The 12350-nt window shown below is 33.6% G+C and overlaps 1 protein-coding gene across 1 annotated transcript in view; it reads right to left on the reverse strand.

Annotated features, from left to right (window-relative positions):
- Positions 1 to 12350, reverse strand: part of EYS (eyes shut homolog) — a 1642163-nt gene that overhangs the window by 506284 nt on the left and 1123529 nt on the right. Inside the window, exon 29 of the mRNA XM_029223300.1 lies at positions 689 to 918. Within this exon, the coding sequence (XP_029079133.1) occupies positions 689 to 918 (230 nt within the window). The remainder of the gene's footprint in view (positions 1 to 688; positions 919 to 12350) is intronic.

Here is a 12350-nt window from a genome sequence, read left to right on the forward strand (position 1 = left end):
TGGTCAATTTTACATAGAACAGAATGACACTCTCCAGGCTTCCTGCAGGGACAGGCCAGCTGCGTCAGGACCTAATGCTTTGGTCATCTGCCCGGGGCATTTCTGGCTGTCTTGCCCAGCACTGCTTTAATTAACTGAGACACTCTTAGGAGGCCATTAGATGTTGACAAAAGGGGAATTTTCTTTTGATTCATCAATAGCTTAATTAATGCTAAAACCATACTCTTAAGCATCAGAAAAATAGTGTGCTCTTCTTAAACACCAAAATAACTTCAATACGGGGATCTGCTTTTGAAATATAAAGAAGCGATTTGATTAACAATTAAGCAATAAACATGTTAATTAGAACTTAATTGTTACTATGGTGACAAAGGATGGATGCACCATAACTTTAAAGAAACTCCCTAAATAACACTACATTTGAATTTTAGCTCCTATGTTGTGTAGCGATTGCAAATGTACTCTGAATGGCAGTTCTAATGAAAATATATATATATATATATATATAGTTGGTTCTGCAATACTGAACTGAAAATGTTCTATCAGAATGCGTTTTTAAATAAAATTATACAGATGTTTCTTGTTTGTGCTAATAGCCATCAATGTGTTTATGATAGGTTTCTATTGTTTTCCACCCTCTGGAGAAGTTTTGAAAAGGAAATACAGGAGGATAGCGGAGATTGGTTACCTCGTTCACAGAACCGGCCGGTGAAATGGAGCGGACAGTCGCACTGGAAGGAGAAGACGCCCCCCGGGAGGAGGACGGTGCGGCAGGTGCCCCCGTGGTGACACACGCGCCCCTGGCACGTGGCCGGCGCCACGCGGGGGACGAGTGAGGCCCCCGGGGAACCGGCCCCTTCCGCGGCCCCAGAAGGAGGGACAGACGCGGACGTTGCTGACGGGGTAGAATCCTGGGATCTAGATTTATAAACAGATCAGAAAAAAGTAGTATAAGTAAAAGAGCCAGGACTTAAATAGAAATAACAGAAACTTTGGTTTAAAATAAGAGGGAGATAAAACCAATAGTCATCCAAGGTTCAGCTGAGGGCACATAGGATTGTCACGTTTGTTCTACAATTGTAGGATTTATAAATGTTGCAAATGGGACCGTGGGGGAATCGTGGAGTCAAGATACTTGTTTCTTCTGAGAAGCCTCATTAATTTCCTCAAAGTCCTGAGAAACCTGAATGCATCGGCCTGTACAAGCCTGAGTCAGTTCTCTAACGTAAAATAATTCAGATTTGGGCTAAACATAGTTCTACTTCAGCTCTTCTAAACCATGTGAGCCTAAGATGAAGAATTTAGGCCATGTGACATTTTAGTGGTAAAACTGCTTGAACTTGAACTATTTCTAGGTTGATTGCTAGCAATGTGTATTTTTCAAAGTCACTTTCATTCATTTTAGGAGTTAACCAAAAGATATGCTACAAATGACTCTCATTTTTTTCACCGATTTTACTGCCAGTTTAATTTTTTTCTTCCCTAAAAACTAATGAACAGAAACCAATTTCCTTTGAATTACTGTAAATTGAAATTCCTTACTTCTACATTCAAAGCCTCTTGATAATCGAATTCCTCTCTGCTTTCCAGCCTGTTTTATCATGATTCCTAATAAGTACCTTACGTTCTCTCAAACCAAATGAGATTACTATTCCTTAAAGACCTTTCCTAATTTTTGAAGTTTGTTCAAACCACTTTCTACGCATTGTTGTTCCTCTATTCCTGTGTATATTTCATCTAACGTGCCAAGTCAAGATCTCCATCATTTCCTCAACACAGCCTTGTTGGTTGCTCTTAGCCCACCAAGGTGAAATTGATGTTTCTCGCCTTTCTAAAATTCAATGACGTCATTGTACCACTGCTAGAATATTTCCCACCTGCTTGTAGTATTATTATTTTATGCACATACTTCTACTAGGTTGTATGTACACCGGTCACTATTTTTTCCATTTTTCTTCCACACACAGATTCCTCATTTTGTCAGAATTCCCTATTCTTAGTAGAGACTTTATTAAGTATTTGTTGAATTAATGTCTTCACTGTACTCCTGTTTTGTGTTGTTTGAGAACCAGTGCTTTTGAATTTTTTTTAACTTTTTATTTTATATTATAGTTGATTAACGATGTGTTACCTTCAGTTGTACAACAAAGTGATTCAGTTATCCATATACATATATCTATTATTTTTCAAATTGAAATTTTCACTTCACAAAATCATTGAGAGTTATCTTTTAAATGTAAAAAATCTTGCTGCAATAAAAATAATCAACAATTTAACTATCTGAGTAAATCTTTATTTTGTACGCTGTTATAAAGATAAAATCTTGGTAAAAGAAGTCAGTTCAAAAATATTGTCTGAGTGACAATTAGAGACAGTTATTTTTGTGTCTACTTTGTATTCATATGTCAACTTACTGGGATAAAAAGCTGAGGAAAGTGAAATAGATGATTCATAAAAACATTTTACGAAAATAATGTTAATGTGCAGGTCAGTTTCTTTTGTTTTACAGTCCTTTTACAACCTGAAATTCTTCTTTATGTTGTTTATCATAGTTTGTAACTGTGAAGAAAAGAAAACGTTGCCCGTGTTCCAGTTCTACAAGGATCAAGCCATTCGCCACTGCAGTTGCCCACTGACACTGCATCCTTCATGGAATTCAGGATGGAGAAAACAGGAAGCATTCTGTGCTTTGCATACTGGCCCTAGGTAGTTAGGATGCACATCTAAGGAAAGATTTCAGTCAGCCCTGATTCTTGCATCTTCCCATACACAGAAAAGCACTAAAATCATTAATTTGAGGTGTCTGTTCTAAGTAGCAGTGATCTTCTGATGTTTGACTACATATTTTTTTCCCAGTGAAAAATACATATATGTCTTGGCTACCCCCTTACCTCTTTGAACAGTTTCTCAGAGCTTGCTGAGAGTCTGCCTCCCAGGCTGTAGTCCTCAGTAAGACACTGAAAGCTCAACTCACAGCTCTTATGTTGTGCATTTTTTTAAGGTAACATAACCATATTTTAATTTTTATAGTTGTTAAGCCTGACTCTCTTCTTTCTGCTCTGGATTGCAATCTGCTATTTTCTTCATCATATCCCTAACAACAATGCTTGTTCCCAAGTAAGCTCTCTGATAAATATTTTATAAATGAATTTGAATCATTTTTGTAAATATACAATGTATCACTCCACTCACCAGAAAAATAGCAAGTAAAAATAATTTGGTTATCTTTGGGTCCATTCATAACTCCATAACATAGCTTTTTAGTTTTATAGATAATATAAAATCTAACAGCTTTGATGTAACTTTACAATCAACTTTCTCTGATTTCATTCTATTGGATTAGTGTAGTTCTCCCCATTTGTACTCGCAATATGTTTGTCCCTATAAGGTAACTTCCGTCAAGTTAAATGGCAATGCTAATTTGAATTACATGGGATTTATTACTCAGCATTTCTTATTTTAATTTAATTTTTAGTTTTAGTGTTTCTGAATGATTTCACCATTTTCTCTAACTCTTGCTGTGGACTTCATGAACTGCAGTCAATCACATTTTTCTCAGGAATAAATTAGACTGAATTAAATGTCACTAGTTCTTTCTCCTACTGTAGCTGCTCAGGGAGCACATGTCTCACCTGAAAAAATCAATGTGTTGCACATTTAAGTGGCTAACTGATTACACAGAAGTAATTACTATCAATTGATCCATCAATTAAAATGTCAGAATCATAAATCAACATTTGAAAACTGCATTAACCAGATACATTTTATCTTATTAGGATCAAATTTTATATCTGATATATTATTCTTAATAGTCCTTGACTTTCAGTATTTTTTCACTAGTTATAAATTATGCCATGAATTTACCTATTTTAGAATTTAGAATTAAAATAAATAAAATTTATTCAATTTATTATATATTTTACAAGAAACAAAATATTTGTTCTGGTTGTTAAATTTTAACTTATTTTACATAAAAGATTAAAAATATAAAGTACATGTGGATGTTTATTAAGCACAACCTGATGACAGTCATATTAATATAATTAGCAATGTGAAAAAGGAGCACTAAAATTATAGTTCTTTTTAATTCTAAAAATCATGAATGTATGAGAGCTCAGAACTAAATCAAGGCTCAGGGTTTTCAAAATTGTTTTTAAAATAAACAGTACTGTAAAGATTGAACTTCTTTGTCTTTCTTAACTAAATACATGATTTACTATAAGTCCAAAATAATAAGTCTGAAGAATCTGCTTGATTGCCTCTTGGATAACTTCAGACAAAAGTACAGTGATGGACCAGTCACTGTTATAACAAGTAGTAAGCGTTCAAGAGTCTTTTTCTGTATGAATTAATGATTAAATAAGATATGCTAATTTTATTCATAATCAAGCCTGATCCTTAGAGGAAGACACCTTGATGTGACAGTCATTTCTAATCTCAGGGGTAGGGGTGGGGGGAGCTCTCAGTGGAGGAGAGGACGCTCCACTCTTTGCCCCTCTCCTCCAGGGGCTCTACAGAATCCCCTGAGGAGGGCAGCAGCTTGAGGGGTTTGCTTCCTGTCAGCAGACACTTATCTGGCCTCAGTTTCTTAGAAGGAGGAATGGGCTTGCTCACAAGTGTAAATCCTGGAAGACCCGCTCACAAGTAGAGAAGGAGAATCTTTAAAATCATAATGAAGTATTCAAAGAAAGAAAGAAACTGAGCTAGAGAAATCTTGACCTTGTGGCTATTAATAGTGAAGGGGAAGAAAAGTTTTCAAATCATTACAGATTTTTAAAAGCAGTAAAATAAATGTGTTATAACCTAGGCAACAAAAAACCTGATTTACAAATAATATGTATAGATTTTTTTTTTTACAGAAGTGAGAATTATAGTATAAACACTTATATTCCAGTCTGCTTTGTCTTTTCACTACTAGAATATTCTGCTCTTTATTTATTCACCTAAAAATTGTGCTTAGCAGGCTGCACTGTCAGTGAAGACAGTTCTTGATTTTCCTTTTAAAATCTGCATAGTGTTGTATCATTTGGAGATACACCACTGATTCTATCAGTTTGGAGTTAATATATTTAAACTATTTCAGGTTTTTCCCCCTTTTATCCAGATCATAAATTAATGTTAATAGCTATATCAAGATATAATTTACAAACTAGAATGAACCCATTTAAAATGCAAGTTTTAGTGGATCCAGAGTTGTGCAACTATCACCACAGTATAATTTTATATTTTGTCATTCCCCAAAGAAATCCCATATCCATCAGCGCCACCTTTAGCCTACTTTCTGTCTCTATAGATTTGTCAATTTTGGACATCATATAAATGGAATCACATAACATGTGGTCTTTTGTGCTGGGCTTTATCACTTACCATAATGTTTTTAAGGTTCATCCATGTACTTGCATGTAAAAGAACTTTATTCCCTTTTATTATTGATATTTTATTTATCCATTCATTAATTGATGGTCATTTTGGGCTGTTTTTACTTTTGCCTACTATGAACAATGTTACTATGAACATTCATGTCCAAGTTATTGTCTGCATTTTCTTGGGTATATATACCTAGGAGTAGAATTGCTTGATCGTATATCCCGTGTTTAACATTTAGAGCAACAGCTGAACTATTTTCCAAAGAAACTGCATCACTTTCCATTCCTACCAGCAAAATATGAGAATTCTAATTTCACCACATGCTCATTGGATCATATTTTCTTAGAAGAATTACGTGCATTTAATTTTGTATGTATATAGCACAGATATATATTTATTTACATTAACACTTGGTAAACTGTAACGATTTATTCCAAAGTGTTGCTTCATTTCCCTCAACTATTCTCTTTGTAGTCTTTTTAAAGCCCTTTTTATTTTTTTTTAAGTTACTATTTATTTATTTATTTATGGCCACACTGCACGGCTTGCAGGATCCTACTTCCCCAACCAGGAATTGAACCCAGGGCCCCAGCAGTGGAAGCGTTGAGTCCTAACCACTGGATTGCCAAGGAATTCCCTATAGTCCTTTTTAAAAGTAGTTTTCTGAACAGGCTTAACTAATATCTCTTACTTTATCCTGGATCACACCTGAATAGACCAGGTAAGCAGTACTCCCTTTGAGAGTAAGGTACTGGAAAAGTTACTCAAAGTGCTTGCTCAATCTTTCTATACATCCATTTCTCTGCTTATGTATTATCAAAATTCACATGCTTGTATTTACTATGCCCATATCTATATGTATATGTACATGTATATCTATATCTACCTCTATACCTATTTCTGTTGAGTTTCTTAGTGATTAGGACTTTGATTCCCAAGCAGATAGCCAAGAATACTTAGTGATGTTTTAACTGTGGTGGCTAATAGGAAGAAATCCAAAGAAGAATTTAATTCCTACTTCAACTCTCAAAATCATGAGAACACCATAATATCAAATAGATTTTTTAATATAAAATAGAGCCCTATTGAAATATGGCTTCAAAGTTTTATTTAAATTATCATTTTCCACTAGCTCTAAAATTTATTAAATCAAATTTAGTTTGATTTAATAAATTTTAAAATAATTTTATCTGAGTGCATAACAACACAGAAAAGTGTTTGCTGTTTAAAATGTATTTAATTGGCATAATTATATTAAAAGAGGAAATATGTGAAATTACTGTTATTACATGTAAAAATCTCATTTACCACTCAAAATAAGAATTAGATACCAAAGCAACATATTATACATGGAAAAATCAATCTAAACAAACATAACCCCAAGCTTTACTCTTTCTTTAATGTAACATTATGCAATAGAACAAGAATTATATCCTAATAATTAATTGAATAAAATTTAACATTTTAAGGCAAGTTAATTCACTATTAACATAATAGTGTAATTTAAATAGGTCTTGTTTTCACATTGTCTAATTTTTCTCACTAAAATAATTCATTTCTCATTCTCACAATCTTCTATTCTTTAGCTCTTACATATTCATAGTTAGGGTTCTTGAGACCAGTCATTCTTACATGATGATGTTCAAGCATAATCATGAGTTACGCAAAAATTTTACTCCACGGTATTCCAAACTGCAGTTTCTCAGTATCTCCAGTGGATATTTTTGAAAAGCTGGACTTCCCTTGATAAATTCTGATTCTCCCGTCTGATGCCAGCCCTACTGAGGGTTGTTCTTGATCACAGAGTGCATGCAGGATCTGATTCCAGAGCCCAAAGCTGGATGAGACTTAGAGGAATGCTTTCTCCCTATGTGGAAATTCAGAGTCATCGAAACCCTGGATTTCTCTTTTTTTTCCTTGCCTTCCATATCTCAAATTCTATTCTTCCTTTTTATTTTAATAATAAAATAGCTTCTTTATAGATTCTTTACCTTTTGTTAGTTTTATGATCACATTTCTTTGTCAGTACCTCTGACTTTAGTTCCTATTTTTTCTAATCCATCCTTCTCACTGTTCTTGTTCTTATTTACTCCCATGCCAAAGATTATCCTAATTGAAAGTATATATTCTTCAATGATTTGGTTCCATTTACCTTTCAGTTTTATCTGTTTGCAATGCCTTAATATATGTCCAATGTATGTTCTAAACACCTTCTAGTGTAATTTTTTTCAGTATTCCATGATTTATGCTTTTCATATAGCCTAGGATTTCCCCGAAGTACACTTTTACCTTATTTCTTCCTTAGGACACAGTTCCAAAATTATCATCTTAGAATTACTTTGGTTCTTCCCTAGACTAAATTTCAACAACATTATACACACATCTACCTAAAGAAATAACAGCAAATAACTAGTGTCACAAAAGGTACATAAAGTGAGCATTTTCATTCATATTCTCCTCCAGACCCAATGCCAATCTGCACCCAAGAGGCAATTAATCTGTGTTCCATTTTGTACAAATACATATCCAGTTATATGGACATATAATTTAGTTTTCTTTCTTTATCAGATTTTAAACAAGTGAAATTGTATTAGTAAGGGTAATGCTAGCTTCTGTAATGGATACACCTTGAAATCTTGGTAGCCTAGCAACACAGAAGCTTATTTCTTGTTCATACAAAGTTCAGTCAGCAAAGGTAGAAGCAGGAGTTCTGTTCCCTGCGGCCGTTCAGTGATGTTCAGGGTGACATAAGCTTCACGATTCTCAACCTGTGGTTTTGAGGTAGCCTTCAGTGTCAAGTGCAGATACCCAGATACCAATCAGGATAAACAAGGGGGGAAGAGGGAGCACGGAGAATCTTACACCATTTCACTCTACCCATAGGCCAGGACTTGGTCACCCATTGCAAGAGAACATGGGGGAAAAAAATCTAGCCATGTGCCCAGGAAGGCAGAAAAACTAGCTTGGTGAATCTAGATAACTTCTGCCATGGATATCATGTTCTAAATACTGTTATTAAATAAAATTATAGCAAAAAAAGACTTGCAATTTTTTCTTCACTTTCAGTTACAAAATATCTTGGTGATCTTTTATTGTCATTATACATAGATAAACCTTAGACATTTTAATAGGAGAAGTTCTTAGTGTAAAGGTATTTAAACATTTCCCTATAGATAAACATTTGTCAGTATATTTTCAATATATTTTTTCAATTATAAATACTGCAGTGAATTCACTGTACAAATATCTTATGAACACTTATGAATATACTTGAAGAATAAATATCTAGAGGTGAAACTTGTTGGGTCAAATAAATATGCTAAATTTGTACTTTAATATATATGTTATTAAAGCCTGTACAAAATTAAGCTCCTCAATAGTTTTGGATTGTTACTTTCCTCAATCCCTCATTAAAATTAAATCGTGATTAAATGTCATTAAAATTAAATATTATTAATTTAATTGGTTATATATCTGATAAATGAGAATTATCATTTATCACTGTTGTTTCATCTTCTTTAACAATTTTTAATCTATTATTTGTCATTTACATTTTATCTATTTTAAATCACTAAGATATGTACTTTCCTTACTTTTTTCAGATTGTTTTTACTTATCAATTTATAGGAGATAATTATATATGATAGATAATGATCCATTTTATGTATTTTCAAATAAGATTTCCAGGTCTTTCTGAGCATTTTTTCATGTTTTCCTGTTGTTCTTGTTGAACATTAAACTCCAATTCTCCTTCTTTAGTAGGAAACTTGTCTTTCTCCTCCAGATTCTTTTAGGAAATTCCCTTTGTCTTTGTTGGCTAGTGGTTTTTCACTGTGCTGTGTTAAGGATAGAATTATTTTCATTCATCTAGCTTAGTAGTTTTCCAGTGGTCTTTTCTATTTGAAGGACTTCCATTTTTTATCTATTCTGGAAAAATTATAGCTTTCCCACGTTCACTCTATATGATCCTGTTAAAACATTTATTACATAAAACAAAATTTCCTCATTTTATCCTTCACATTCTCTGCTCTTTTTGCATCTCCCTCTCTCTTGATTCATAGTAATTTCTTCAGATATATTATGCTGTTCATTAATTCTCTTTACTGCTCTAATTGCTGATTAACTTGTCCATTTTTAAAATTTAAATTATTATGTTTTTACTTTTTGATATTCTGTTTGCTTATATTTTAAAACACTCTACTCAGTTTTCATGGTATCGTTTTCCTTACATTACTTTAATTTCCCTCTTTTATTTCTTAAAAAATCAGGCATTGAGTTTTTTATTTTGTGTCTGGTAATAAAAATATCTGGTCCTTGCAGATCTAAGTCACCTCCTCTTCTTTCTGCTAACTCCTCTCCCATGTTGCTTTTTATATCTCCTCAAGCGCCTTGTCATTTTTCACTGTAGGCTTATAATCTCTGCAATTTTATCTGTGAGAATAATTGGAGGCCTAAGTATAAGACACTCCCCCAAATCAGACTTGTGTTTGCTTTGCCCTCTCACGAAGATGCTGAACTTCAAGGCGGAAACACTATAAGATGAATTTTTCTTTAAGATTTTTGAGTAACTAGAAGGTGACACATTTATGACAGTTCCTGAACCAAGTCACTGCTCAATAAATATTTTGAATAAGTGAATGTTATACAGGTTTGGGCCACAGACCTCCACATTGGGCTAGTTTAGTTTGCTGTTATAGTATTATACATAATTATTATGTATTATACATATGTTTATATGCTATATATATATATATTATGTATTATATCGTACTATACATAATATGGTATTAAGCACAATTAGTGGAAGGTTGTTTTCCTTCTCACTAAAAGTAAGGCGTAGTCAGGAAAATTACCTTCAGGATCATTTTGTTTTCTTTTTTCCTTGTCTTTACTTTTTTCTTCCTTCCTTCCTTCTTTCCTTTATGGGGGGTGCTGTAAAGGTTTTTCTCATGATTTTGGCATTTTAGTAATTTATTTAAAACCTTTAATCTAATTTAGTGTATATTTTATGTCTGTCCTGTAGCTGGAATGTTTTTTTCAGCTGCCACACTACTCCCAATTTTTTTCATTAAGCTTCCAGGAATTTCTCAAAATGCATGTCTGTTAAAGGAAGGTGCTATTGCTTTTCAACATGGGTATATATGAATGCAGAATCTGAAAGTGTACATGTGCATGTCTTTATGTTTTGTATTTTGGATAGATTCTCGGTGAAAGTAGACTTAGACATGTGTGTACAGTTTGCAATCTTTAGAAAATGTTTAATATTATTCTTGTATACTTGTACTATAGAACACAATTGTTTTTCTATGATTATATCTAATTTTTGGAACTTAAAACCTTAAAGCAACTTTATTTATTATTTACTTACTTAAGTATCAATACTTCACATAGTTCTGACATATAGTCATTGATAAAGATGTATTTCTTTACTTTATAAATTTTCTAATCCATCGATATATTCTGAGATATAACATAAAAAGAAGCAAATCATTTTTAAATATAAAATGTAATGGACCTTTATGGAAACTGAACTCTATACCATGGATCCTTAAAGTAATATATAAATTCATATTCTAATGCTGATACTGTTTAAATTTTTGAGATCAAATTAAATCTACAATTTATAAAAACAGTATTTTTGACTAAGAACATATTTTTACTTAGTGGTTACATTTAGATTTAGAAATCATTGAAGTTTGAATACTTTTGAAGAGTAAGATATACATAAATATACAGTATTTTTAGTAAGCATTTTATGTCAAATGGGAACAGTTATTATATTAATTAAATTTAATTTATTTCCTCCATTATGGAGAGGTACTACTGTGGAATACTTCAAAATTAACATAAACCTACAGGGACGAAGAGTATTCTAAATTATCAGCCAGGATTAAAAATGTGTAATTACATATTACCTGGAAAGTGCATCTAAATTAGAGAATGATAAGCTGACAATCAAGGTGTCATGATTAAAGCCAGGGACTTAACCCAGCGGTTGTAAGAACGTGCGCACTGGTAAAGACAAATGCAAGTTTATCTTCTAGTCTTATAAGGAGAGAGGGGTTTTCTCAGGTTCATAGGAGCCCCAAGGTGTTTATTTCATGGAAAGGATTCCTTTAAGGAATCTCAACCTAGAAATTACCAGCCAGGATTTAAAAAATGAGGAGTAGCCAAGAGAGAAGGCATGCCCATCAACCCAGAATTCATGCCTCTTTATTCATTCATTTATTTATTCAACCTGCAAGGACTTATAGATTTCTCTCTGTGCACCAGACACTCACTAACCAAGATGACATGGTGTCAGTAGAACCTAGCCCTCTTTTTATGAACTTTCAGTTCTGTGGGGTTGAGAAAAAATAGGCAATTATAAACCTGCATAATGCATCGAGAGCCAACTGTAAACCTAGCTCTGCTCTACATGTTTCAAATGTGTTAATATAATTTAATTCTCACAAGAATACAGAAACATGACTTTATTTTCCTAAATTTAAGGATGAGAAAACAGAGACACACGCTTAATAAAGTTGCTCAAGGTCTTGAGGCAAATATATGGTAGAAATGGATTTGAACCCATAGAGTCTGAGTCTTGAACTAAAATTTTCAAAATTTTTACACTTGTGGGAGGAGACAAGAGGGGACATACCAAGGACAGGGTCATGGATAGATGTTGTGGGAAGGTAATGGAGCAAGGACTATGAGGAAAGGCTTCCTCACGAGGGTTACAGCTGAGTCCTAAAAGGCCAGATGGAGTTGGCTGGGGAAGGATGGTGGGAGGGCCCTCAGAGCCCCATCAGGGGGTGTTTAAGCCCCAAAGAAAGAGACAGCAAGTGAGGAGAATTGCAAGTGGTCTGCCATGAAGGCAGCTACAGAGTGTGTGTATTTGTCAGAGAGAGAGAGAGAGAGAATCAATGAATCTTGGGAGACAGGCAAAGGCTGGATTATGGGGAGACTTGTTGGCAACATTTTAAGGCAACATGAAGTCA

This window comes from Monodon monoceros, unplaced genomic scaffold (assembly GCF_005190385.1).
Source record: "Monodon monoceros isolate NGI ecotype Baffin Bay Population unplaced genomic scaffold, NGI_Narwhal_1 Super_Scaffold_15, whole genome shotgun sequence".
NCBI classification, from domain to species: domain Eukaryota; kingdom Metazoa; phylum Chordata; class Mammalia; order Artiodactyla; family Monodontidae; genus Monodon; species Monodon monoceros.